Source organism: Talpa occidentalis, unplaced genomic scaffold (genome assembly GCF_014898055.3).
Source record: "Talpa occidentalis isolate TD23 unplaced genomic scaffold, MPIMG_talOcc4v2.1 talOcc4.10, whole genome shotgun sequence".
NCBI lineage: Eukaryota > Metazoa > Chordata > Mammalia > Eulipotyphla > Talpidae > Talpa > Talpa occidentalis.
Window position 1 is genome coordinate 55,270,536 of NW_023600993.1, and position 26,854 is coordinate 55,297,389.

A 26,854-nucleotide genomic window follows, 5' to 3' on the forward strand; every position below is an offset into this window, starting at 1 on the left:
GGCTACAGAGCTCTGAAAAGTGGAATTGAAACCCTTCTAGTTGCTCCTGCAGAAGCTTTATGAGGAAGTTTTTTCATGGGGTATGATACCAGTGATGCATAAATGATAATTTTCATTGAAAAGTTTTTTTTCCAGTTCCTCAGATTTATTACCATTGTCGTTAGTATTTGTATCAATATTATTGTTGTTTTTTTTTTCAATCAAGTCTTTATCTTTTAAAGCTGTATTAGGGTCCTAATAAAAGAAGAAGACATAGAGATTTCCCACTGTGACCCTTGACTTCATACATGTACAGCCTCTCCCACTATGAACATCCCCACCAAAGGGTACATTTGTTACAAATGGTAAACCCACATGACACATGGAAAGGGAAAATCTCAATTTTTCCATTCTCTATCTAGGGAAAAACCCAGTTCTTTCCTACTGTGGGTTTCTTCCCTATGTGTCTGCTTTTGCACAAAACACTTCACCACCAAATGTGTCATTTTTCCTCATACCAAGTAATTTTCTACTATACCAACTGCATGTCCTACAATTTAACTTAATTCTGATACTATCTACCCACAGATAGTCAGGTCCCCCAGGTTAAAAACTCAGTTCCATAAGACTCTTCCCTCACACACATTTCAAATGCCAGCCACAAACCCACATTGTGACCGATGTACTTCACCAGCCAGATATAGTTTGGAGGTTCCCATGACCCTCTCCTCAAGTTTGATTAATATGTGAGAGCTTCTCACAGAACTCAGGGAAACACTTAATTATATTTACTGGCTTATTATAAAATGATATGACAAAAGATACAGATGAACATCTAACTGGAAGAGATGGGTAGGATGAGGTATGGAAGAGGGCTCTGAACTATCATGGGATCTCCAGGTGTGTGAGCACCTTCATGCGGTCATCAGCTCAGAAGCTCCCAAAACCCTTATTTTTGGAAATTGTGGACACTTCATCACATAGGGTCCATTATTAGCTCCTATATCCCTTCTCAGGAGGTGAGAGGAGGAACACAGCTGAAAAATCCAAGCTTTAATTTTGGCTCAGTCTTTCTGGTGACCAACCACCATTCAGGAGCCGAGGCACCTCATTAGAATGAAGACATTACTATCACCCAGAATTTTCCAGGGTCTCAGGAGCCCTGCGTCAGGAACCCGGGCAGAGTCCTATATATTTATTTCTTCTTATAACTCACAATATCACTTATTCATATCATTGTCTCCCAAAGTCCATGGTTTACATCGGGGTTTGTTTTTATTCTTATGCAATCTAAGGTTTTGGACAAATGTGTACGTATCCACCATTATACATCATGCACAGTGTTTTCACTAACTTCAGAAGTACCTGTCCTGGAAAAGTATTTTTACTGAGTGGAATTAAGGAAGGTAAAACATAATGACTAGAAGGCACTTGGGGGTTCTCTGGCTGGGAAAGGGGGGGTGTCACAGTATCTGTCCTGGGAATGAGATAGCACATTGAAAGGTCTCCTGACAGGCACAGATGCAACCTACTGGGGATGACTCCAGAAGATAGATTGAGTCCTTCACTTTGTTGGTCAGAGAGAGCCTCATTGAGAGATTCTGTGGGAATATGGGTGGAGAATCTCAAAAAGGGATTTTTCTGTTTTATAAGAGAATACATTCTGCTTGGCTTCTTTGACCCAGCTTTTCCACCAGTTTTGTTGCTGGGATTCTCCAGTGGAGGCACTCTATATCATTTCTTGTGTCCTCTGTCCCCATCTCTGCTATCCAGCAAGTTGGGACTTAACCACCTCTCCAAGTTGAATTAGGCCTGATAGCTGATCTAAATTCATTTTTATTTTCTTTTGTTTTATGAGAGAGGTGATCCAGAGCTTTTATCTGTTTTTCAGAGATATCTTGTGAACCACAAAAGGTCTTACAAGTAGTTGGTTCATTTGTGTTCTTATTTTGGGATAAATAGTGTAGGTAGAGATAACTAACATTAGATTTTGAGATTTAGACTGATGATTTTTTTAATCTCCTATTTCTGTATCAGAGCCGACCTTGAGTTCTTGTCCTAAGGGCTGATTCTCTCATCTTTCTTCTCCCACTTTTCAGAGAGTTCATGGGGAATTTCTAGGACAGAATTTTTGTTTTATCGACCAAAAACCAGATGAAGTTAACATCTCTCCGTCCCTGCCCTTCTGTACTCTCTTCCCGGTTATTTATTTTTTTTAACTTTTTATTATGATGCTTTCAAACTTGAAAGCATTTATTATGAAGAAGGCTCCATGAAACAATCCATTGCCATGTTTACAGCTCTCTACAGTTTGCGCTCTTTAAAAATCGATTCCAGGGCTTCCCCTGGTGGCGCAGGCAGTTGAGCTCCGTGCTGTGAAGCTGTCTGCAGCCTCTGCAGTGCCAGTCCGATCCTGGCCGGCCCGCAAGGGTCCCACATGGTGCGGCAGACCTCTTCTGACTCGCCCGCTGCTCCCCTCAGCAGTGTATTTCGTCAGCCTGCCTGTTCTGTTCCCCACTCTGTCTCTGGTGAATCCTCTCACCCTCCCGCACATCTGGCCTGTACCCTGGTTCTTGTATAAATAAATAAATAAATAAATAAATAAATAAATAAATAAATAAATAAATCTTAAAAAAAAAATTAAAATCAGTTCCATTCCCTACTTGCCTTTCTATTTGTTGGTTTGTTTTAGGCCTGGACCACTGGAAAGGCAAATCCCAGATCTGAGTCATTTTTGCCATAAATGTATCAGTGTGGCTCTGACTAACAAAGAAATGTTTTCTTAACTACACCCAACAAAAGTTAAGATCATTCTCTAATATAATCTTTTAAAAAATGTTTTATCTAATAGAATTTTATTCTTATTGTATGTTCAGATATGTGTTATTATCTTAAACTGTCCTTTTATATTGGTTTATAGTTTACAGCTGGTTATATCTGAATTCTTAAGAAAAATTTTATTCTAAACTGTTTAATTGTGAAAATTATGTTTCAGCATTATATTTGTTGTAACTTAATCAAGTGATTCAAAGCTGCAAGCACCTGGTTGCTCCTGTGCCTCCTTTCTGCACCACTAGTTGTCTCTTTCCCACCATTTCTCTAGTCTGGTCTCTGTCAAGTACAGTGTATCCTTTGACCCCATAGGAGCTTTCAACCATGGCCCATTCAGTCAGCAAGAGAAGCCTCTCTTAGGGTCTCAGCCATTTGGGGCACGTCACAACTGGATTGTCCTTGTTAATGTTTAAGACAAGCATGTCAGTGAGAATTAGCAAGTTCTCATTAGCCCTTGTTTGTGCAGTGGAGGCAGGTGCCCACATACAGATGTGGAGTCGTGTCAGCTCTTCCTTCGAGTACCCAGCAGGGGATCCTGCACTGGAGCTTTGGAAGTGTCTGTTGTCCTCCTCTGCCTTGCATTACCTTCTTGGCCCCATGGTCATTGGACTCTTTATCACCATCTCAGTGCCTCAGTGCTTTCTGCTCCTGCTCCAGACCTTGTTTTTGACCTCTGCCTACTTCCTGAAGCCTATCTTCCTGTTCTAGTTACCCAGTGTCCATTTTTTCCCCTGCTTTTCTTGGCCAGTTCATACATGTAACAACAGTTTTCTGGCCCACTGTAAACTTGCAGGAAGTTCTCTGTGTCTGCATTTAAGGTTTAGATTCAAAACCACCTCTTTGGTTTGAACACACTGCTTTTCTGACCCAGATAGTTGTGCTTTTTCTTGGAATGCATGCTCATGAAATACAATCCTGTTATTTCCTCTAAGTGAACCAGCTAAGTGGAGGAAAAACTGATATACATCATCCCCCAGTGTGAGGTGACATGTACAGTTTCACTCTGCAACTTTGAGACTGGCTTGGCTGCACCTTGAAAATTTGGTACCATAATCACCCCCAGTTTTGTCCCAGTTACAAGGAGTTGGAGGAACATACATATATTTAAGGTTCTTGGTACGCTTAATGGGATTTCACTGATCAAGCTGTTCAACAGCATTTTGAAGTTGCTCTTCAATGATACTCAGCTTCCTCCATCAGAAGGAAATTTGATAGTGGTGACTTTCGTGTTAAATTAGCTAAACAATTGAGAGATTTTCCCTAACTTCAGTACTGTATTTTGCTGTTAAGGGGTTTGCATTTATATAATTCAGTTAGGAAGGTAAAATTAACACCTTTGAAAAATATAAGCACTGTGAAGCAGCACCGTCACTTATTTGTGTAGCAGTTGGCAACTCACAGTGGTTTTGTTGGGGGACCCTATTGAGTGACTGCCAGGTGTACTGCATATTGACACCCTTGAGCTCACAGGCCAGACAGTGGGGAATTGGGTGAGCTGACCAGCAGTTGCCATACAGAGAAGCTGATCAGCCTCTGAAGAGAATTGCCAGTTGTACTGAACATTGATGATAAGGAAGGGGTCCCACCATGGGAAGGAGTGTGTGCTCAGGACATCACAGGTGAAGGCAGACAGAGGCCTCAGGAGAGGGTGTGAAGGGCGCGGTGAGTACATTCAGAGAGCATGGGGCTTAGTGCAGCAGCCACAAACAAGTGAAAACCAAAAGTAGGGGCTGCAATGTGAATGGAAAGGGTTTAAGATCAAGCTAAGGGGCATTTGTTTATTTTGTGAAATGATTTGGAAGTGTTCCCCTCAGCATTTAGGAGAGGAGAGTGTGAGGGTGTCAGGCTGACAGGGCTCCTGACGCTGATGAAGAACTATCTGAAATTGCCATGGGAGGAGTTGTGGATTGGAGTCAAGGATTGCTGTATTTAGGGAGAGTGATTTTTTTAATGCTCAATCATCGGTACTATATTTTAAGCAAAAGTAAGTTTTTTAATGTCAGTGATTAAAGGAATGGGAGAGACATTAAGAAAATAAACATAATGAAGGTGAACATCAGGAGTAAAAAAGAAACGGGTTGTTTCTAGATGACAGGTAGTTTCTGAGTAAAGAACAGCAGGCTGTAACCCAAAGAAAGTAAGGGGGCAGAGTTTGTCAATGGAGAGGTGTTCTGGCCTTTCCTGGAAAGGTGCCATACATGAGGGAAAGCATCATTTTCTAACTTGCACCCCTGCTCCTTGCCTGTTTAGGGCCCCTCTGGAGGGAACCTGAAGGTCTTTGGTGCCCTTGACTCTGCTGTCTGTGTGCGGATTTCTAGGTTAAGTTTCGGGATTAAGAGAGAGTCTGATTTCCATAAACTTGTATAATAGACCACCCCAAAAGTTGGCAACTTGGAACACCAGTGCATTCTGATGATTCTGACTCCTGTAGCTGAGGCTCCGCTGGGCTGGAGTATGGCAAAAGCTTCCCTCATGTCTGGTGTGGTGCTAGCTGTTCTCTGGCCCCTGCCCATTATTTAGGATAGTGGAGGGACTCTTCACAAGGCCACAGGGTAGCTCCAGGAGGAAAAAAGGCTGTGGGCTATGGATGCCTGGGCCAGAAGTTGCACACTGCCTTTCTTGCTCCGTATCCTTTCTCAGAGCAGCCCCCAAGGGTTCGTCTCTGAGAGAGGAGCTGTATTGCTACAGTGTGAGGCATTCGAATGGGCACAGGAGGATGTGTGTCCATTGGACAGCCACCTGGTCTGATGGGCTGGCCACTTAGACCTTTAGTCTAGGACAGAGTCTGTCCTAGGAGGATCAACTATCCACTGTCAACAGGCTTCACAGGGCAGAGCTGAGGCAGCTTTTCTTTGTTTATCTGGGTGTATTGGCATTTTATTTACATACCCACAGAGAGAAAATTGTAGAGGCTGTTTGCTGCATTCTCTCATCTGTGCTATACTGTGGCTATAAAAACAATAGCAGTGCTCTCTCAACAAGCATAAATTCGCTTGGGTTTATAACTGAGAAATACCCAAGTGGAACCCCTAATTTTAACTGTTTCCAATGTATAAAGGCTGACTATTGCTAGCTCTTGCCTCTGAACTAGATGGTAGGCCTTGCTTGGGATAGGGTCTGGGCACAGCCCTGCTTTGGGTGGAGGAATCTGAAGTCCATAGGCATCCTATGGTGCTCTCTTTGAGACCACTTAGCCTTAAAGTAGGAATCTTTTGTTGAAGGTTCTGTGGGAATTGTCAGCCCACCACAGGCCTCCGCATGTCTTGTTAGAATATTCAGGACAGTCATGCAGGGTGTGACAGTTGATATGTTTATGATTCATTAGAAGGTTGTGGGACTGCCCAGTGCAGCCTGTGTAGGCACAGAGAGGACATGAATCCATACTGTAGCTAGACAGGTTTGCACAGTAATCTGGGGTGCATTGGAAATGGTGTGAATTTGCCAGCATACTTTCTAAGGGGAAGAACCCCTGTGCAGGGTGACTGGGGGAGATGTGCTGCCCCAAAGCAACGGTGGCTCCCTTCAGGACACCAGGGTACTTGGGGAGCTGCTACCTGCCCACTTCACTGAATTAAAACCACTTAATTTCAGAATGGCCTTATTTCAGAATGGCCATGCACCGGTTCTTGATCACTCATTGTTGTGAATTTCATGTTTGTGGTAGTTAGTAACAGAAGGAATAATATGATTGTCTGTGACAAGCTGGGTTCTGATACCCAACCTACCAGTCATTAGTTTATCAATTATGTGATGGCCTTTGAGCATGGGTTTGGCCCTATTAAAGAGAAACCAGAGGCTGCCCCACCTGCTTCCTCTGCAGTTTACTTCAGGGTGCTGAGCAGGGCACCCTACAGAGGGCCATCAGGTGACCTCATGACATAGATGAGGGTGCATATTGTGGGTGAGGGGTGGGGCTTGTTCCACAGCTTAAGTGAAGACTGCAAGGTGGCCACAGGAGTGGCATCTGAAAGAGACTTTGGTCAGGTCAGCGCAGAACCTAGAGTCAGAGAATTTGGCAACTAGAATAAGAATTAGTAACCCCTAGTTTAAGCTTTGCTCATTAGCTTCTTAAACAGGCATACCTAAAGTTGCTTTTTAAGGTGTAAAAGGCAATACAAATGCAGATACTTCTTCAATAGGCTACAATACAATAGGCTGTGCTCCCTGCTTTTATACAAAAGAAATCAGGCTGAAGTAAATTCCCTTAACCCTTGACAGTCTGTCATAGGCAGAATTGGGGCTTCCCAATCCTGTGAGACTATGGCAGGCAGGCCCGCCTGCTATGATAAAGTTGGTCATGTTCCTGGTACAGTTTGGTCTCGCACTGCATTGACCCATGCATCCAACACACACTGGGGGCCTATAAGATAGGTAAGTGCAAGTGGTGTGTTTGCCCACCACTCTGAAGTTGAAGCATTCCATGAATAGTCTCTGTTGTGACCTTCACAACCAGAAATGTGACTCCTAAGATAATTAATCAGCTGACAATAAATAGGGCAAAGTCTGCTTGGCTCACTGAACTGCTCACACCCATGTGTGAAGAGGCCATGTGTCCTGGAAGTTGGTAATCCCACACTGCAAGGTCAGCACCCATTCTGATAAGGTGGAGCTTCTGGACTGTGGACTAGGCACCACACTGATGTGCCCCGAGCACCACACTGACATCTTGCCTCTGTAATCACACCTGACAATATGCCTAACACTGCACCTAGCACTGGACCTCCTAGCACAATGCCTGACACAACACCTCACAGGCGGTTGCCTGAGTCTGAATTTCACTCAAGAGGTACGCCGAGTACTTACTGTGTACAAAGCACTGATTAGCTTCCCAAGGACATGGTACAGGAAAGGTAGAGGATGTTTGCCACCTTTAAAGTGTTTCCTCTAATTATGGAGGAAAGCTCTGACAATTCAAGGAAAGTCAGTCCTGGTTACTTAGAAGAAGGGAAAGTTGGTGGTGGTGAGAGGGAGTATAAGAGAGTGAAAACAAATCTTCACATACTATAGTTAAATACTTTCAGTTATCTAAATTGTAAGTAATAATCTCATTTTGTTTCAATCAGATGTTACAGTTATCTACATTTGAAATCTATTGTGTTTTTGTTTCACAAAACGCTTTGACAGCTTTAAACCTGCTGGTGGGAAGTTGCCCTCCTTGCATATATCAACCTCTTCCCCACTGGCTGGTTCAGGTCTTGCTCCCTGAGCACAAACCACCTGTCCCAGCCCTACCTTCCCAGTTTTCTCTCTCCTTGACATATTCTCTTAATTTGTGAAGGGGTTCCCTGACTGGCCACTGATCAGTCACTAACCTTGTGCTGACCTATCCCTGCAGCTGGATTGCAGACACTTCGTCTGACAGCAGGGAAACTGTTGGGGCGAGAACCAGACCCAGCAGCAGGTAAACACAAACATAGCCAAAACCTCAAGTTGAAATGTGTATAAGGTCTTATATACATTATCAAAAGGAGAGACCTTCTCAAGGCCAAATGTCAAAGATAACATGGGCCAGCAGGTGAAAAGAGGACATGGAGGGTAAGTGCTGGACAGAGAGGGCTTTGCAGGTGTTGTGCAAGAAGTTGCTAGAAGTTCGCCCTCCCACATATCAAGGGCCTGAGTGAGGAAAGGTGTAGCTTGAAACTGTCACTCAAGTGTGAAAATCTTACCACCCATGGTGGAAGGGGGCTTGCTCTCGTTGGGCGGTGGGCTCCTATTCTGAAGACTGGACAGTGCTCACCTGAATGCAGGTACCTACCTTTGCCTAGGACATGGGAGGCAGGGACTGACTGAACTTCAGGAAAGCAAAGTGGTGGTTTGTATGTTGGTAAGGGAGAGGGGTGAAAACAAAGGAAAGGCAGTAGGTGCATTCTGGCGTAGTCTTTCAGATTGTTCCTAGATATCTGCAATAACAGTATAAACCAGTTTGTTCTGACCGCCTCCAGCAGCAGAATTTCTGTGCAGTTGTTCTTAGCCAATTGAAAATCACCTGGAGTTTTATCCTGGTAAAATATAAGGTCCAAGACATGGACCCTCTTTCGTCCATGCCAGTCAGGGGGCCCTGCAGCCTTTTGCTTCCAACTTGTGCCCTTGGGAGTGCCTCTGATCAAACCCCAGCTTCTGGACGTCAGCCCAGAAATTCCTTTCATTTTTTTGTCCCATGCTTTGACAAGGGTCAGCCAGAATAAGGGATGTGTTTGTGTAAGGGTTGCCTGCTCTTATTCATTTAACCTTATTCTCTTAATTAATCTGATCAGTACCCCTGTTTGTGACTGCTATATCTGTCCTGCCTGCCTGAACCTCTCCCCAGCAGGATATGGTTGGTGTGCCAAGTGCTCAGAGTATATGTACCTCTGTTGCTGCCAGTACTGTTCTTGTTACTATTTTTATTCTTAGTCAAAGCTGATTTTCCCAAAAGAGAGGTGAACTTGTGATTTTTGCAATATCTTTTGGCTTGGATCCATAAGCAGCTGGTTCCCATCAGAATGAGGGGTCAGTGTGCAGCTGGGAAGACCCTCTATTCAAGGTCTTGCTGTTGGGCATCTGCCACTGTTTCTGAACATCTTTGTGTGTTCTGTGAGAAAGAAGACAGGCTCTCTGCTTTAGAATTGAAGGAAGTTTGGGTCTATGTCCTGCTCTCCAGCAGCTACTTGGTTTCAGGGTCATACCTTTAATCTTGTCACAACCCTAGGATATGTGTCCAGAGCAGGACTTGGTATGGACACAGGTGAAGGTAGAAACATCAGCATCGGGGCAGGTTTGGGGTAAAATGAATCTTGGGTAGGTTTTAATTGGCAAGAGCATATTGCTATAGGTTCTTGCTGTGCCTGGCTTGGTGGACTCCTGAAGCATCTGCTGCTGCATTAGAGGGGCTTCTTTGAGGATTGGCCCTGGGAGGCCTAGATAGAGATCACAGAGAGCCCTGTGCCAGAGCCATTCCCAGAATGAGAGGAGCTCACTCACACCTGATGTATCAGCTCCATGGTACATGGGGGTTTGTAAGTATCTGGTGTGTCAGCTCCTTACATCTTTGTAAAGAACCAGATGAGTTAATTAGTCCAAGATGCCCTCTCCTTTCCTTACAAAAATAATGCCATAGCTTCTCTGGTGGAAATGCTGGCTTTTACCCCTGTCAGAGGAGGGTTCAGTGTCAGTGGAAGACAATGGAGAGGATGGTCTTGAGGTTCCTAGGGCTGGATTACAAAGAAATGCTCCAGATATCAGGTAACATAGTAAAAGGTGCTTTACAGTCCATTTTATGGCCAGTGTCAGAAGAGAACCCCAAATCTTTCTACCATCAGCTGACACGCTGAAAATTAACCAGAAAGGTAAAATCTTGAATAAATTTAGTAAAACATTCAAAAATTGTTATTGAGGCATAATTAACATGAAGTGTAAACTTTTTTAGTCACTTAGTCATATATATTCATGTCATATAATTATCTGCCTAAGTTTGATTTTTAAAAATTAATGTTCTGAATATAAAAGGATTATCTTCTTATTGTAGAAGAATTTACATATTTCACAAAGCGCCCCTGGGAAACAGTTTTCATGAGAGGTCAGCCTGCCCTGTATGAGACAGATGTGCCAGGCCTGCACTTGTGAGTTTTCTAGTTTGATGGAGGCAGCGCCTTGCAACAATATTCTCATGGGAGCTGCGCCAATCAGGTACTTCCACACCCTGCACAGCACTTTAAAAGAACCTGTCTGAAAAAATGTAGGTCATTCTCATGGTTTCTGTGAAGCCTGGGCAGACCGTAAGGTTTCTCCTCAAGACCCAGATGAGGAACATATCTGTACAGCATCTTGGAAGTGCTTACTTGGAAGGTGAACCCAGAAGTCTCGGGAAATTCTCTCCAGACTTTTCAAGAAGTCCAATCAGTTTTTTTCCCCCTAAGAATTTTGACTTAGCGTCTCTCACCTCTGAAATATTTGTTTGTTTGTTTTTTAAGATTTATTTATTTATGCATACAAGAACTGGGATACAGGCCAGAGGTGTGGGGTGGGGGTGGTGAGAGGATTCACCAGAGACAGTGGGAAACAGAACAGGCAGATGTATTGAAATACACTACTGAGTGGAGCAGCAGGCAAGGCAGGAGAGGTCTGCTGCGCCATGTGGGTAGCTCTCTGGCTGGGGATCAAACTCCTGCTTCAGTGGCTGCGGATAGCTTCATAGCTGTGTCTTAACCCCTTGCGCCACCAGGGAGGCCCCTGAAATATTTGTTGTTTGGTTTTTTTTTTAAAGATTTATTGATTTATTGATTTATACAAGCACTGGGTACAGTCAGAAGTGCGGGAGGGTGAGAGAATTCACCAGAGCCAGAGTGGGGAGCAGAACAGGCAGAAGGACCGAAGTACACTGCTGAAGGGAGAAGCGGGCGGCAGGAGAGGTCTGCGCGCCATGTGCCATGTGGGACCCTCGCCTGGCTGCAGGGGATCAAACCAGTGCTGCAGAGGCTGTGGGCAGCTTCACAACCCAGCGCTCAACCGCTGCGCCACCAGGGAGGCCCTGAAATATTTGTTTTTTAAACATATCTTGTATGAGATGAATAAACTTAAAGTTCAGTGTATCCATACAAATTATAATTGAATCATTCAATCGTGAAATAACCAAAAACAGGAAAAGTAAAGGAGTTAGTTCATATTAGCACAAAGGAAATTGAAATAGAGTAATTCCTGTCTCTTACTAAGTTCTCTCTGCCGACTAGATTGTGTGCTGAGTGCCTTTATTTATATGATTGAGTTATTATAAAAATATAGTATAGAATATTGTCTTTCTCTTACAGGTGAAAAAACCAAGCCCAGAAAGTTAGCTAACTCAATAGGATTGCAGAGTTGTGAATGTCTGTCTCCAGTCCCACATCCTGAATCCTTAGCTCCTGAGTGACCCTTCCTGGAGTATAGGCAAGACTGTCTCAAGTCAGTGAAAGAATGTTTCAGGCTTCACAGATAACAAACCCAGGGCCTCCCACTCAAAAGCCACAAATCAGTCTTGCATCCTAGAGTAAGAGCATGAACAACTGCCCCTGGCTCCTCAGAAACTAAGCCAGGTTCTGGGGTCTCGAGAGACACTCTGAATCTACTTAGTACTGCTCAGGTGGTTGCATCAGGGTTTGAGGATCTGGCACTGCTGTTGACTTACAGACAACCTTGCAGGTGGCTGACTGGGAAAAGGGATGGAAAGGGCCTCCGGACACCTGCCTCCTGCACTGTTCACAGCATGTTCAAGAGCAGCACTGTGTGACCTTGAGCCTTGGGGGTTTTGATGGAAAGGAAGCCACAGAGCATCTGTGTCATGGACTTGGGGTTTAGAAGGCTTATTCTGGGGAATGATAAAAGCAAGGGCCTAATCTCTGAGAGAAATACACCCTTTGAGGGTTGATAGGGAGGTGGACTGTCCAGAGTAGGAGAAAGTTTACTCAACTGGCTTACTGGTACATAATAACCAAGATGCGACTTGCCTGCCAACAGAAGTTCTCTCTTTGGCTAAAAATGAATCCTAGACCTTAGATGAGCAGTGGAATAGCTCATGTGTTCCTTCTCTGTCTTCAGTCATGGGACATTTTCTTCCGAAACACCAATGCTGGAGCACCCCCAGGCACCGCCTACCAGAGCCCACTCCCCTTGAGCCCGCGTTCCCTGTCTGCTGTAGCTGGAGCACGGCCACTGGTGGATACCCAGCCCAACGTGGATAAGCTGGTGGAGGATCACCTGGCAGTGCAGTCTCTCATCAGAGCCTACCAGGTAAGGTAGCCTCTTCAGGCCACCCCCCCCCGCCGCCCCCACCGCCATGAATCCTGTCATTTAACTTTCACCCCCACAAAAATAGGTGCTCTCACTCTGAGCAATCTCTGCCACCTTTAATGCCTGATGGAAATAACTTCTTATTTCTTTCCATAAGAAAGATTGTGGATAGGAAAACCCAGTCATGGCCTGGGCATGGAGGGAGGGAACATGCCTATCACCAGGGCGAGCAGTGACTGATAGGGGCATGCTCCCCCAGAAGGTGCTGCCCTCCCTAATACCCAAATACTATGAGAGAAAATAAACCTGTAGCATTTGGGACAGGACAGAATCTCTGTAAATAAGGAGCAGCAGGTGAGAAGGAACTTTAAGTCTGAAGAGAGTAGCAAGAGGCAGGGGAGATCTCTCCAAAAGCAGATGGTTTTGGAGTGATCTGCCCCATCAGAGGAGGGTCAGGCAGAATATTATTTGGGTTCATAGATGTTCTCAGGGGGAAGGTCCTTGACCTTTCTCAGAGCCCAAAAACCTCTTTCAGGACATCCACCTCACATGGGGAAGAAAGAGCCCAGAATTCAGACCTTAAAACCTAGTCACCCCATAGTTTTGAGGAGGAGGAAAGCACCCTACAGTGTCCCTTCTGGGAGTCTCTGAGAACTTCCCTGCTGCCTATCTCTTCCTGCATCGCTGCAGTGTGGCAAGGGGAGTTCTTTCTCTCCAACCCTCTGGTTCCTGTTTGCTGAAAAAGGCTAAGTGGGTGTTTTCCTCTGGTATCAGGACAAGGTAGTACAGGTTAAGACAGAAGCCAGCCTGCTGGAGTCTGACAAGTAAGGTTCTCACCCTAGGTCAAAAAGAAGATGTACTCAAAAGTGCTTGTCCATGAGGGATAGCCCTAAGAAAGAGGCTCAGTGTGTTAACTATATAGGGCCGCCCTTATTTAGCCCCAGTAACAACTTCAACTAATCTCAGTGACTTCTCAGCATCCCTTCCCCTCCTCAAATTACTAGCAAGAAATTTTGGGTGAAATTCCCAAGACCTAAAGCAACTTAAAAATGGAACAGGCTTTCTCCTTTTGTTTTTTAAACAGTTAGCTCAGATGCTGAAGTCTTTGTTGTGAGTGTTTTTGTTCTAACCACTGTGCCCCAACCTACTCAGCAGCCACACACCCCTTACCCCCTCCCACCAGCCCCTCACCTTCCCTTCTTCCTTAGGTACATTTCTTTGTTCCAAGCTAAGTAGGCCTCACACTGGAGTGAAAATCCCCAGCACATCCCATTTCCATTAATCCAGGAAAAATATGTCACAATCCCAAGAAATGACTCTTTTAGACAGCCACATTTATCATGACCTGCGTTGAGTCTTTTTTTTTTTTTTAGTAAAAGTGCATTTATCCACAATAATGCTTTTAAAGTAAACTATCCTAGGATTTTTTAAAAAAATAACTATTTTTGTTATTTGGGTTCATTGACGTTCTCAGGGGAAAGGCTAACCAAGTGTAACTTTTACACACACACACACACACCCATAGCCCTGCTTAACAATTTGCTTGTGTTATTGCTTCCAGGTCAGGGGTCACCACATTGCAAAACTTGATCCTCTCGGAATTAGTTGTGTAAATTTTGATGATGCTCCAGTAACTGTTTCTTCAAACGTGGGTGAGAATTAATCTGTAAATGATAATTTTAATGTAATTTTACTTTTTTTTACCCCTTCCCTCTTTTTTTTCTCCTGTCCTTTTGTGTGTGTCCTTCCCTCCCCACCGTTGGCCCATTCGTAGATACGAGGGCACCATGTAGCACAGCTGGACCCCCTGGGAATTTTGGATGCTGATCTGGACTCCTCCGTGCCCGCTGACATTATCTCATCCACAGACAAACTTGGTGAGGGTCTGAGAGCAGTCAGCACTGCGCTGCTTGAGCTCCTCTGTGTCACAGCTTGTGATAGCCAGGATGTCCACAGATAGAAGGGAAAGACTCTTAAGTTTCCTTCGTTCTGATCACTTGAAATTTATTGGTAACACAGCCTTAGTGTGTTTTTTGGGCAAGTTATTTTTATCTCAGTTTTTCAGCCAGATTGTATGAGTTCAATTGTCTTAAGTCTCAAAATTGGAAAGTAAAATTGGGGGCAGGAAAGGTTTATGGCACAGGGAAAAAAAGATGCCCCAAGTGGGTCAGAAGATATTTCAGAGACCACCAGCTCTTTGGCTTCTGTTTCCAAATCAGTGCCAATGCTGCCTTGAGGAGGCCTTGCCCAGAGGAGGCCTTGCTCATCAGTGTTGTCACACACTGCTCCAAAGCACAGTGTGGTCTGCCGTGTACCAGGGTGAATTCCAGAGTAAGTTGTGCAGTTTGGGCGTCTTAATTCTTAAATGCTGGTGATCACACTGAGGAAACTTTGGAAGGCGTCCCCACTGTGAGCAAGGAGGCATATGTGGAGCTCAGGCAGTTGTTGTCACATCCACTGCTGGCGGGAGCACAAGGCCATGGCTGGGCTCACACCTGCAGTTGCTTTCTCAAGTTAATCTGCTCTAAGTCACCATGCTGCTAACCTGTGCTAAAGAAATGATGACGTTACTAATTTTGAAATGGCCAGGTTTTTACAAGAAACACTATGCATGCTAATAAAACTGATGATTACCTACCTGCCTAACACTGTTCTTTGGGAGGGAGAATAATTAGCCTCCTCTGGATCATGGTCTGTTAACACTCTGCAGTGCCCAAATGCCTATATAGGCATTATCAAGTTATGGCATGGGGGTGAGGCACTAGTTAGGCAAGACTAGATTGCAAACAGCCTTGACTCTGGACCAGTGTTAATGGTTTGTAATTGTCCTTTGTCTTCATCTCAAAACCATTCCTAGATAACACAGGGTCTCCTCTCTTTGTACCTGTACCTTAATGGTTTTAGGAAAATAGATTGGAGAAACCCTCCTGAATGTGATTGAATAGGACCAGTTCAGATGGTAGAGTTTGAGTTGAGTATTGCTGCTTTATTCAATGGTGATCACCTTGTGATCACAAAAGTGGGCTTCTCTTTGCAAAGTCCCCAAGGGCACTTGCAGGGCACACCTCACCATCCAGACCTAATACAGCCCTTCCTCACTTATTCTCAAGCCTCCATGCTTAGGGCTGGGCAGAGCTTCCTGCTTGAGAGGCCAGCAGACTGGGACTATCTCCAAAGAGTGGCCCAGCTGCTGAGCCAGTCAGGGGCTGGCCTACAGAGGCTAGTGTTTCATACATGGCAAAACATACTAGAAAAGCATACAGGAGCTCAGGGTCTCCCCTAGCTGAAACTGTATCTCCTCAGCCCCCCTCTCCAGTAATATCCTAGGTTGGCAGTTTGCCGGGATGAAAGCATACCTTTCTATGTGATTCTCAACTCTTAGAACTGCCTGGTGAACCTAGTACTCTTTTCTGTCCCACTTAAGACTGGTCAGGTCAGCAGGAGACCCAGAGCTGACAGGCAGATGCTGAGGTTTCCTGAAAGTCCCCCCAGACAACACCTACCAAGCTACTCCTTGAAGGGTGAGAAACCAGGCCTATAACACCACCTAGCTCCTGAATGTACAGCACTTGTCAATGACAGATGTAGGATCTCTGCATTTCTACGCCATTAGGGGCCTTGCCTCTGGAATAGTGTCCCTGAATGTTGTGCTTGTCTGAGATATGCAGTCCAGGTTCAGCATCAACACAGTGCAGGTGAAATGGCAGAGGAGTCAGGAACCAGGCAGTCCAGAGCCCCCTATACTCATTGGAGGGGGAGATTTTTGCATCCTCTGACGAGAGCCCCTCAGAACCACCAAGAGAAAGTTGGAAATAGACCCTCTATTTACGTTTTTATTTTGAGAACTTGAAGTAGTGTCACATTAAATTTGTAATCATTTGTTTCTTTAGGTGCAAAAAAATGGAAATTGCGTAAGCTTATTATGTATTTGAATCTGTAGGAAAGTTTGTCTTGAATTATCTCACTCTTGAGGTCTGCAGGTCTTCAAAGAACAACAGGTCCAGCTCAGCTACTTTGTAGATAGACACTGCGGTTTCTAGAGTATTTCCATGCCTCTTATTTCATTTGAACCTCAGAGCTGTCTCCCAGATTGGATTCCAGAATCTGCCAAGTGCTGTCTTTCCATATCTTCATGTCTCCTCATCTGTAAGCTTGTTTCAAAATTAAACAAACTCCTGCAATAGTGCCTGGAGCTTACTAACTTTGGCCAAATGTGAACTGCTTTGTAATTATTGATAATCTTTTGAGATACAGAATTGCCAGGCTCTCTGGTAATGGATGAATTCAGAAACAGATATTTAATCAGTAGCCTAGGTCACACAAGAGTTGGTAGTGATGAAGACTGAGCTACCTGAGTAGTGGCTGTGGTACAGGAACCTGCCTAAACAGGTGTAGATCTGGGGTACGTACTTGCCCTCTGTGGTGTCCTGTGTCACACAGCATTCTTCCCCAAGCTTCTCTGAACTCCCCTTCTCTCCTGCCTGTGGATACAGGCACAATTTTTCCATTCTCTTATGGGGGAAACTGAGACTCAACACTGTACACCCACAGGTTGGAAAGCACATTCTGCTGTTTTTGAAAAACATGAGGGTTGAGGGGTGCTGTGGGAAGCCTTCACTGTGGGAGGGTGGGGGAGGCAGGAAGACCACCAACATAACGAGCAAGCCATCCCCAAGGACAGCCAGGACTGGTCTGTGTGCAAGCAGGGCTTATGTTGCTCATAATTTTTTTATAAAGTGGAGTATGTGAAATAGTTTCTGCTGAGTTCTTGACCTTTGCTGGTCAGTAATAAAAAGGCTGGGAAATGCTGGCCTATCACCCCTCTTCTAGTATCCTCGTATCTCAGACATTCTTCTGGACCTGAAATAGTGGGTGGAGTGAGCAAGGTGAGCGAGCAAGCTCTTCCCTGCCAGAGCAGACATTCAGGCTCCCGGACAGTCCCAGAATGCCAGGTTAAAGTCAAAACCATTTATCAAATAGGTGTGGGCTATGAAGGGACTAATTTCCAAGTGGGCCTCAGAAGCTCATCTTAATTTGTGCTGAATTATGCTGTCAACTCCTTGTCCTAAGGAAAAGGATTGAAAACTCCAACATGAGATATCCGGGCACCCATTCTGCCTGTGTCCGTGGTGAAGCTGGAGGAAGATCTCCAGGCAGGACCAGGTTTCCTCACAAGACTTTTCCTGATTGGCCCTGAGAAGGGTCAGGATGTAACTGTTGACACAGTGGGTCCTGTGGGATTATTGTATCTTCATTAGAATCAAGTTGACTATGAATTAAACCCAGTCTCTTGTCCTCTACTGGCATCCAGCACTTACTTTGGTGGTGGTGGGGTATGGAGGGGTTTAACGGTTTATTTCTAACCTGAGAAGAGAGCTGCCCTTGACTTGTTTGGAAGTTTAGAGAAAATTCCCATCAACTCATGCCCTCAGTTTCTCTTCACTTTCAAGTGTAGTATTTAAATTAGATTCCAGTGTTAAGATGCCATTGTCTATGGTTTCTGTATAAATTCTATAGTATAACTTTTCACACTGGTAAAATAATTTGAGATCATTTCATGTGAGACTTATGTAAGATTGAAGAAACATACACTCAAAACATGAATTCTATCAATAAAAAGGGAGGAAAACATGAGATTGTTTTGTTTGCAAATTTTAGTCATAGGAAATAAACTTGAGTTAGAGTTTCAAATCAGTTCAGAAACCCAAAATTATGACTTGACTTAACTGAATGAGTTCATTCCCAGCAGAGTAGGAGGTAAAGTCTCCCTGTCCTTCCTCCTGACCTCTCAGAATCCTCGAGGTTTTCCTAGTCGAGATTTGCTCCCTTGATGACTAAAGGATAAGCTGAAAATAGAGTTGTTTTTTAAGCAACTTCGATAATTCAGAGTGATAGAGAGCAGTTTGTCTAATGTATGTTGTCTGCTGTGCACAGCAGGTATTGCACCAGATAAGTGAAGAACTGTGGCAAGTTCCATAGATGACTTGGGAAAGCAACCCAGATGAGGCATATCTCCCTGCAGGGGTGGGATAAGACTAGAATTACCTGAATCCTTGACTCTGTTCTCCCTCCTGGATGCCCAGAAGTTGGCAGACTGGGTCACACCTAGGCCCTCTGGTTATCTTCCTGCTTCAAGCCAGCAGTTCCATAGCCAAATCTCTGCAGCAGAGCCTTCTGTGCTCATCAAGAAGTAATTTTTTTTAATGTTTAAGTCACTCAGGTGCTTTCTATGAATGACAGCCAGAACATCTTCCATTCTCTCTTCACTGTCTTTTTCTTTGGTTTGTATCTTTTGTTTGTATTTCTTTTAGAAATACAGAAAAGTACAGATAAAACTAAAAGCATCCACATACCCAGTATCCAGGGAGAACAAATGTAAGCATTTTATCATGTTGCCTTTAAATTTTTTAATTTTTAGGTTTTTAAGCCTTTGTAGTTCTCGTGGTGTGAGAGGAGGGCAACAGACAACAAAGATGACTGCCTGACATAGTCCTGTGTCTTGACTTTTGAGGATTGAAGTAGAAAAATGTAAATTCTTCATTCTTCCTTGAGCAAAGCATTCGTACTTTTGTGTAGAATTTGGATGTTCTGTTGTCTTAAGAGCCACTAGCTCGGAAATCTTTGGTGAGTGCTGCTGTTGTAAAAAAAGAGAGCTGTACTCACCCAGTGAGCCTTTAGGAGTATATCCTCTCGGAGTCACTTACCTTCACCTTTCTCGGAAGTGTAGGCATGGCTTTCTTTGCACTCCAGGGGCAGAGAGCAACCCCAATACCAGGGACCATGCTCTGCCCATCTGCCATTGGCCCTTGTGAGCCTGTCACTGTGATCATCCACTCAGTGACCACTGTATCCAGATACCACCCATGGCCAGGAATGCTGCTAGGTGTGGTAAATGCTCTGCAGAGCTGTCTGACAAAGGAAAATGCACAGCTGTATGTGCAGCTCTCAGCTACATTGTGTTCTCAGCAACTCAGTGCTTCTGTCCTCGTTCTGCCTTCAAGGGAGATCATGCACCCTCCTTCTGTTCTTTAGAATCTGTCATAATCTTGAGGTTTGGAATCTAGTGTGACTCTTGTTCCTGTTGTTAGGAATGGTACACTAAAAATTAAGCTTTCTCATTTTCTTTCCCTGTGTTTTCATTCCAAAGTAGTCTAGATTGGGTGGATTTGACTTTTCAGCCGAGATCTGTTAGCCTCTGTAGGGAATGAAAGTCTCAATCACTGCCACCTGGTGGCTTCTAAATGTGGGGGAGCAGCTCCCTCCCTTACATTCACCTTATTCCAGCTGTTTAGGAACAGTGACCATGTTACTAAAGTGACATACCCTCCCTCCTTTCCTTCGGCGTGTGTGTATGTCTGTGTGATGTTGTCTGTGTCACCTGTGACCGGTAATGGTATAGTTTGGGTGTTTTGGTGTTTGTTTAGTTTTTGTGTTGTTTTTTGTTTTTTTAACTAACTCTCACCTGTCTTTTTCCTTCTGCGCTCACTCATGCTACCCCACTCTGCCTCTCAGATCTTGCAGTTTTCAAGGAACGACTTCGAATGCTAACAGTAGGAGGTATGAAAATAACAAGCCTTCACCTTTCTGCAGCTGAGGACTTCATTTGGATACAATGGGCAACTTTTCCTAGCATGTAATTTGGGGAAAGTTGATGCAACTTCTGTCAAGTGTCTTGAAGTTTATTGTTTTGAAATGTTTCTGTCATTTACTTATGAATCAATAGTAGAGCCATATTTATCATGTCACTTTTGTTTCTGTCCCTTCTGTGTTCTGAAGGGCATCTTCACTCAAGTGTGTTTCCCATCGCTTTGCTCCCATCTTCAGTGTGTCTCGAGCCCCTGCTATAACCAGCAGGGACCTGAGGCCACACTGCATTTTGCATGTTGCCACATCCTCGCCTCTATATCTATGCTGTGCCTTTGACTGGACTCTGGATTCTCTCAGATTCTGTTTCCTGGGCATTTTCGACAGTGATCTTCCCATGTTTGATAGACAACTAAAATATTAATAAAAACTTACTGGAAATTTTTAATGGCCCAGGGTTCTAGGCAAGACACATTTGAGGAATCCAGAGTTGAAGTGCTGGGGTCATCTGCCTATTGTCATCTCCCCCAGTGACCAGTCTTCCTTCCACACCAGGCTTCTCTGAGAAGTTCTCTTTTTTTCCATCTTATGTGTATCTGCAGTACTGTAGTTTTGATTTAACTTTTTACTTTAAGATAATTGTACCTTGATAAGCAGTTGTAAAAAAATAGCAGATTCCATGTTCCTTTTAGCCCATTTTCACCAAAGTAACATCTTGTGAACCATATTACATCACACTAGGATACTGACACCAACAACAGGCAAAATAAGATGCCTCCACTACCCCAAGAGTCCTTCCTGCTCCCCTGTATAGCCATACCTGCTCCCTTCCATTCCACCTTGTGTGCAACTCAAGAATGTTACAACATTCAAGAATGTTATGCAAATGGAATCAGAGTATGTAACCTTTTGGAATTGGTATTTTTTCAATCAGCATGATGTTCTAGAATTTCATCTTATTGCTGAGTAGTAGTCTTTGACTTGGGTGTACTACAGTTGTTTTTATCATTTACTCATTGAAGGACATTTGTGTTAAACACATTCTTCAGCTAGTAGGATCTCTTGTAGTACAAAAGTTTTTACATATTGATGAAGTCCAACTTACCCATTTTTCCTTTTATTGGTCATCATGCTGTCGGTGTCAATTCTAAGAACTTTCCTAGAGCTCTTATCTCTAGAGATCAAATATTTTCTCTACATATCTTTCTAAATGTTTTCTAGTTTTGTATTTTATATTTAAATCTATGATTCATTTTGGAATCATTTCTGTGTAAGATTTGAAGTCCAGGTCAAGGAACCTTTTTTTGGTCTATTATGCCCAGTTGTTCTCTCATCATTAACTGAAACATTTGTCTTTTCTTCATTGAATTGTTTTTTGCACTTTTGTCAAAAATCAGTTAGTCTTACTCAAGTAGGTCTATTCCTGAATGCTCTTCCTTTTATTTGATCTGTGTTCGTTCCTCCATCCCCACACTGTCTGGATTACTATAGCTGCTGAACTTTATTTTCCTTTTTCAGAATTGTCTTCACTATTCTAGGACTTTTTTCTTTCCATGTAAATTTTAGGATAATCTGGTGAATGTTTACAAAAAGCTTTGCTCTCATGTTGATAAGAATTATATTAAACCTAAAGACCAATTTAGGAGGAATTGATATCTTTACTATATTACCTTCCAACCCGTGAGCATAGTATGTCTTTTCATTTATTTAGATATTCTTGATTTTTCATTAGTTTTTTGTAGTGTTTGCATGAGTTCTGTACATTTTTTTAATTTACATGTAAATTGCATTTTAATTTACCTATTTTTCTTTTTAATTTTCCTATTCATTACTAACATCTAGAAATACAATTGATTTTTGTGTTTGTTGTATCCTGTGAAATTAATGAGCTCTCTCTAAGACTTTTTTTTTAAAAGATTCCTAAGGATTTTTTGTGTCAACATCTGAATATAGAAACATTTATTTCTTTTCCTTTTATTGCCATAACTAAAACTTCCTGTACTTTGTTTAAGCACATTGAACGTCCTTGCCTGGTTCCTTATCTTAGGAAGAAAACATTCAGTCTTTCCACCATTAAATATATTAGCTGTAGATTTTTTTTATAGGTTCTCTTTATCAAATTGAGGAAGTTCCTCTTTTCCTGTTTTTTGTGATAGTTTTTATTGTCAGTGTTAAATTTTGCCACATACCTTTTCTTTATCTGTTGATATGATTATATGGTTTTTATCCTTCTGAGAATCTAATTGTACAGTGGATTACATTGATTTTCAAATATTGACCCAACCTTGCATACTGGCACATGCCTGGTCTGGCCTTGGTACTTAATTCTTTATATTTGTGTATTTCTATATTTTTTGCAACTATATTCATGAAGGAGATCAGACTGTAATTTTCTTTCTTGGCACTATCTTCGTTTGCCCTTAGTATCAGCGTAATTCTAGCTTTGTAAAGTGAGTTGAGTTTTCCTGTTCTCTAGGAGTTGAGAAGTTTTCCTGTTCTTTGTTGTATAGAATTGGCATTAATTCTTCTCTTAGTACGTGATAGAATTCTCCTGCAAACCTATCTGGGTCAGAGATTTCTCTTTCAGAATCTTTATTTATGAATTCAACTTCTTCATAGTCATAGAACTATTAAAATTATCTATTTCATATTGGGTAATTGTCGTGTTGTTCTAGGGGTAATTCATTTCATCTAAATTGTCAAATGTAGTATATAGAATTGTTCATGCTTTTTCCCTTATTCTTGAAAATCTGCAATGAGATATACCATCTCATATTTCTGATATTGGTAATTGGTGTCTTTTTTTCTACAAAGAAAAAAGGCTTTTCAATGTTATTGCTCTTTTCAAAGAACTAGCTCTTTGGTTCATTGATTTTTCTCTGTTCTGCTATTTTCAGTTTCACTGAGTTCTACTCTTTATTCTTTCCTTCTGAAGTTTTCTTGTTTTCTTTTCCTTTTTCTAGTTTTTTGTTGTAGGAGCTTATATTACTGATTATAATCTTTCCTTCTCTAATGTGTATATTCACTGCTATAAATCCCTCTCAGAACTACCTAAGCTATCCCACAAACTTTGATAATTTGTATTTTCATTTTCATTCATTTCAATATTTGAACTATTTTATTTGACCTTTACTATTTCCTATTACCCGTAAGTTTTTAGAAGTATCAATGTATTGTTCATTTTCTAAGAACTTGGAGATTTTCCATGTCCTTTTTTGGTTTTTAAGTTCTGATTTGATTCTATTAAGGTCAGATAATGTACTCAGTCTGATTCCAATTCTGCCAATTTTTGAGATTTTCTTATGGCCCAATTTATTGTCTGCCTTGGCATGTGTTCCATGCACACTGGAAAGAATGTATATTCTGCTGCTGTTGTGTAAAGTGTTCTATATGTGCCCATTAGATCCTGTTGGTTGATAACCTTCTATATCCTTGCTGGCTCTCTATATACTTCTTAATTATTGAGATAAGGATTTTGAAGTCTCCAACTGTAATTGTGGATTACAGTATTTTGTGGTTCTGTTGTTCAGTGCACACACATTTAGGATTACTATATCTTCTCATTGTACTGCTCATTACTGTTTCTAGTATAATTTTCTTTGCTCTGATGTCTATGTTACCTGATTATATAGCCACTCCTGCCTTTAATTAGTGTTAACATTATTTTTTTCTATCTCTTTATTGTTGTGACTGTATCATCATATTTGAGGGGGATTTCTTTTTTTTTTTTTTAAGATTTATTTATTTATGCATACAAGAGCTGGGTACAGGCCAAAGGTGTGGGGGGTGAGAGGATTTACCAGAGACAGTGGAGAGCAGAACAGGCAGACTGACTGAGATATACTGCTGAGGGGAGCAGCGGGCGAGTCAGGAGAGGTCTGCTGCTCCATGTGGGTTGCTCCCTGGCCAGCTGGGGGATCCAACTCGTGCTACAGAGGCTGCAGACAGCTTCATAGGTTATGTCTTAACCCCTTGCGCTACCAGGGAAGCCTGTGAAGGGGATTTCTTATAGACAAGCAAATAGTTGAGTTCTGTTCTTTTAATCTGCTCTGCCAATTTCTGATATGTTTAAATCAGTTGTATTTAATGAATTATTGATATGTTAGGGTTTAAATCTGCATATTTGCTTGTCTTTTTCATTTCTCTGCCTTTTCTTCATTTCTTGTGGGGGTTTTTAATGTATTTTGAAATTCCATTTTTATTTATAGAGAGCATTTTTCATCCGTATTTCATTATGTTTAGAGGTTTGTAGCCTTTCTGTAGCTATCTAGATATTACATTATGTAATCACATAACATCACAATCTATTGGTGTCATTGTTTTATTAGTTCAGGTAAAGTATGGAAATCATAACTTCCTTTATACCCCTTCATTCTCAATATTTATAATGTAATTGTCTTAAATATTTTCTCTACATATATTTAGAGCCACATCAGTGTTGTAAATTTTTTTTTTAAGATTTGTTTATTTATGCATACAAGAGCTGGGGTACAGGCCAGAGATGCAGGGAGTGAGAGGATTCACCAGAGACAGAGTGGGGAACAGAACAGGCAGACTGACTGAAATACACTGCTAAGGGGAGCAGCAGGCGAGACAGGAGAGGTCTGCTGCTCCATGTGGGTTGCTTCCCAGCAGGCCGGGGATCCAACTCCTGCTGCAGAGGCTGCAGACAGCTTCATAGTGCGTTGCTTAACCCCTTGCGCCACCAGGGAGGCCCCAGTGTTGTAAATTTTGTTCCAGCCAACAGACATAATTTAGAAGACCCAATAGGAAAAGGAAAGTGTTTTTACTTACCCATTTTTTTGTTTTCCATGTTCATTCTTCCTTCTTGATATCTGAGATTCCATCTAACATCCTTCCCATTTTGTTTAAAGGACTTCCTTTAGCCCTTTGTTTAAGGTGATAATCTCTCTCGGTTCCCTTCATCTGAGAATGTCTTCATCTCCCCTTCATTCCTGAAGGATATTGTCACTAAATACAGTGTTCCAGTAGACAGTTCTTTCCTTTCAGCTCTTAGAAAGTGTGGTACTACATCCTTCTGGCCTTCGTGGTTTCTGATGGGAAATCTACTGTCATTATTTGTTTTCCATGTAGGTAAGGTGTCATTTTACTATGGCTGCTTTCAAGATTTTATCTGTCTTTAATTTTCAGAAGTAACAAATTACAGCATGTTTTGGCATGCATTTCTTTGTGTTTATTCTATCTTCTTTAGTTTAATACTTTTGCTGTATTTTGGAAATTTTCAACCACCTTTTTTCCCCCTCTCCTTCTGAAATTGACACATATGTGAAATCTTTCCTTGTACTGTCATGTTTCCCGGGGTATCTCTTCATTTTTTCCCCTGAGTTTGCTTTCTCTCTGTTCTTCAGACTGGCTAATACTGTTGTTCTGCCTTCAAGTTCTTTGATCTTATAGTCCCTGATTCTGCCATTGAGTCCATTTATATTACATTTTTCATTCTGGTTAGTATGTTAAGCAGCTTCAAAATTTTCCATGTAGTCCTTTGTACCTTCAGTGTTTTGCTGGCACTTTATTTGCTGAGACCTATTTTTTCCTTTTGTCTTTATCATGTTTTAGTTGCTTAGTGAAATCATTTGATGGTGGCTTCTTCAAAATCTTAGTCAAGTAATTATAACATCTGTCATTTAGGTATTGGTATCTGTTGATATTTTATTCAATCTAAGATATTTCTGATTCTTGTTATGAGTGACTTTTTTATTGAAACCAAGGCATTTGGGGTATCATGACACTTGAAATCCCATTTAAATCTGTTAAAGCAGATTTCCTCTGAACACTGCTGTGGTGGGGAGAGGCCCACCTAGTTACTCTCAGGTGGGGATGGTGCCCTGAGGTCTCTACTGACATTGGGGTTGGGGAGTGGGCTGGCACATTGCCTCTTAGAGGGAATGAAAGTTTGGGCTCTCTCTTTGGACCCTCTCTGAAACCTTGGGCTGGGATCAGAGGTTAGAATCCTTTATAGCCCTTTGGCCGAGGGGTGATATGGGGGGCTACAGTTTGTTCTGTGTGTTTGAGTAGGATAGAGTAGTTACTGTATAAAAGTTTTCTGTTCTGATAAGCTAATTTTCCTTACCTCTTAGAGAGAATACCTTTTGTTTGGACATTTTTGTTTGCACCTGTGGGAATTTCTGGGTTGCTAGTTCTTTGCTTTGTCAGGGATATGGATGATCAAAGGAAACCCAGGGGCCTCCCTGCTGTTTTTCTCAGGCTTCACTGACGGCTACACCCCCCTTCTCCATCTTTCAGAATTATTTTATGTTTGTTTCACATATGATGTCTAGGATAGTTATGGGCACTTAGTGGAGTAATAGGGTAGGGAAGAATACATCTATTCCACCTTCCCAGGACATCTGTACATTTCATTTCTCAAATGACTGAAGAACCCAGAAACAGGCCAGTGGTTTTGAGGTTCAGCAGAACAGCCTAAGAATATCAGTTCAGGGCAACAAAGTGAAGAACCACACACAAAGTGAGCCCCAGGGGTTTTCATACCGAAAAATCACACAGCCCAGGTTCTTCTGTGGGGAAATGCCTCACTGGTCAGCTCAAGGGTCAAAATGTTCCCAACAGAGTATACACTCTGGATATTCTGGTTCCTTGATCCTCCTTCATTATCTAGGAAAAATATCCCCAAATCAATTGTGGCTTTCTCCATGAACACCATGAGCTGCCCTGTGAATGACCACAGCCAAGTGATTTG

General features: G+C 42.5%; 1 protein-coding gene across 2 annotated transcripts in view; it reads left to right on the forward strand.

The window, feature by feature from the left end:
• OGDH (oxoglutarate dehydrogenase) overlaps positions 1–26,854 on the forward strand; it is a 78,070-nt gene that overhangs the window by 13,509 nt on the left and 37,707 nt on the right. The window contains exons 3-4 of one of the 2 annotated variants that reach the window (XM_037493072.2): positions 12,361–12,552; positions 14,114–14,204. In XM_037493072.2, coding sequence (XP_037348969.1) covers positions 12,361–12,552; positions 14,114–14,204 — 283 coding nt within the window. Of the gene's footprint in view, positions 1–12,360; positions 12,553–14,113; positions 14,205–14,326; positions 14,430–26,854 lie in introns of both variants that reach the window. The other variant, XM_037493063.2, reaches the window with a different exon arrangement.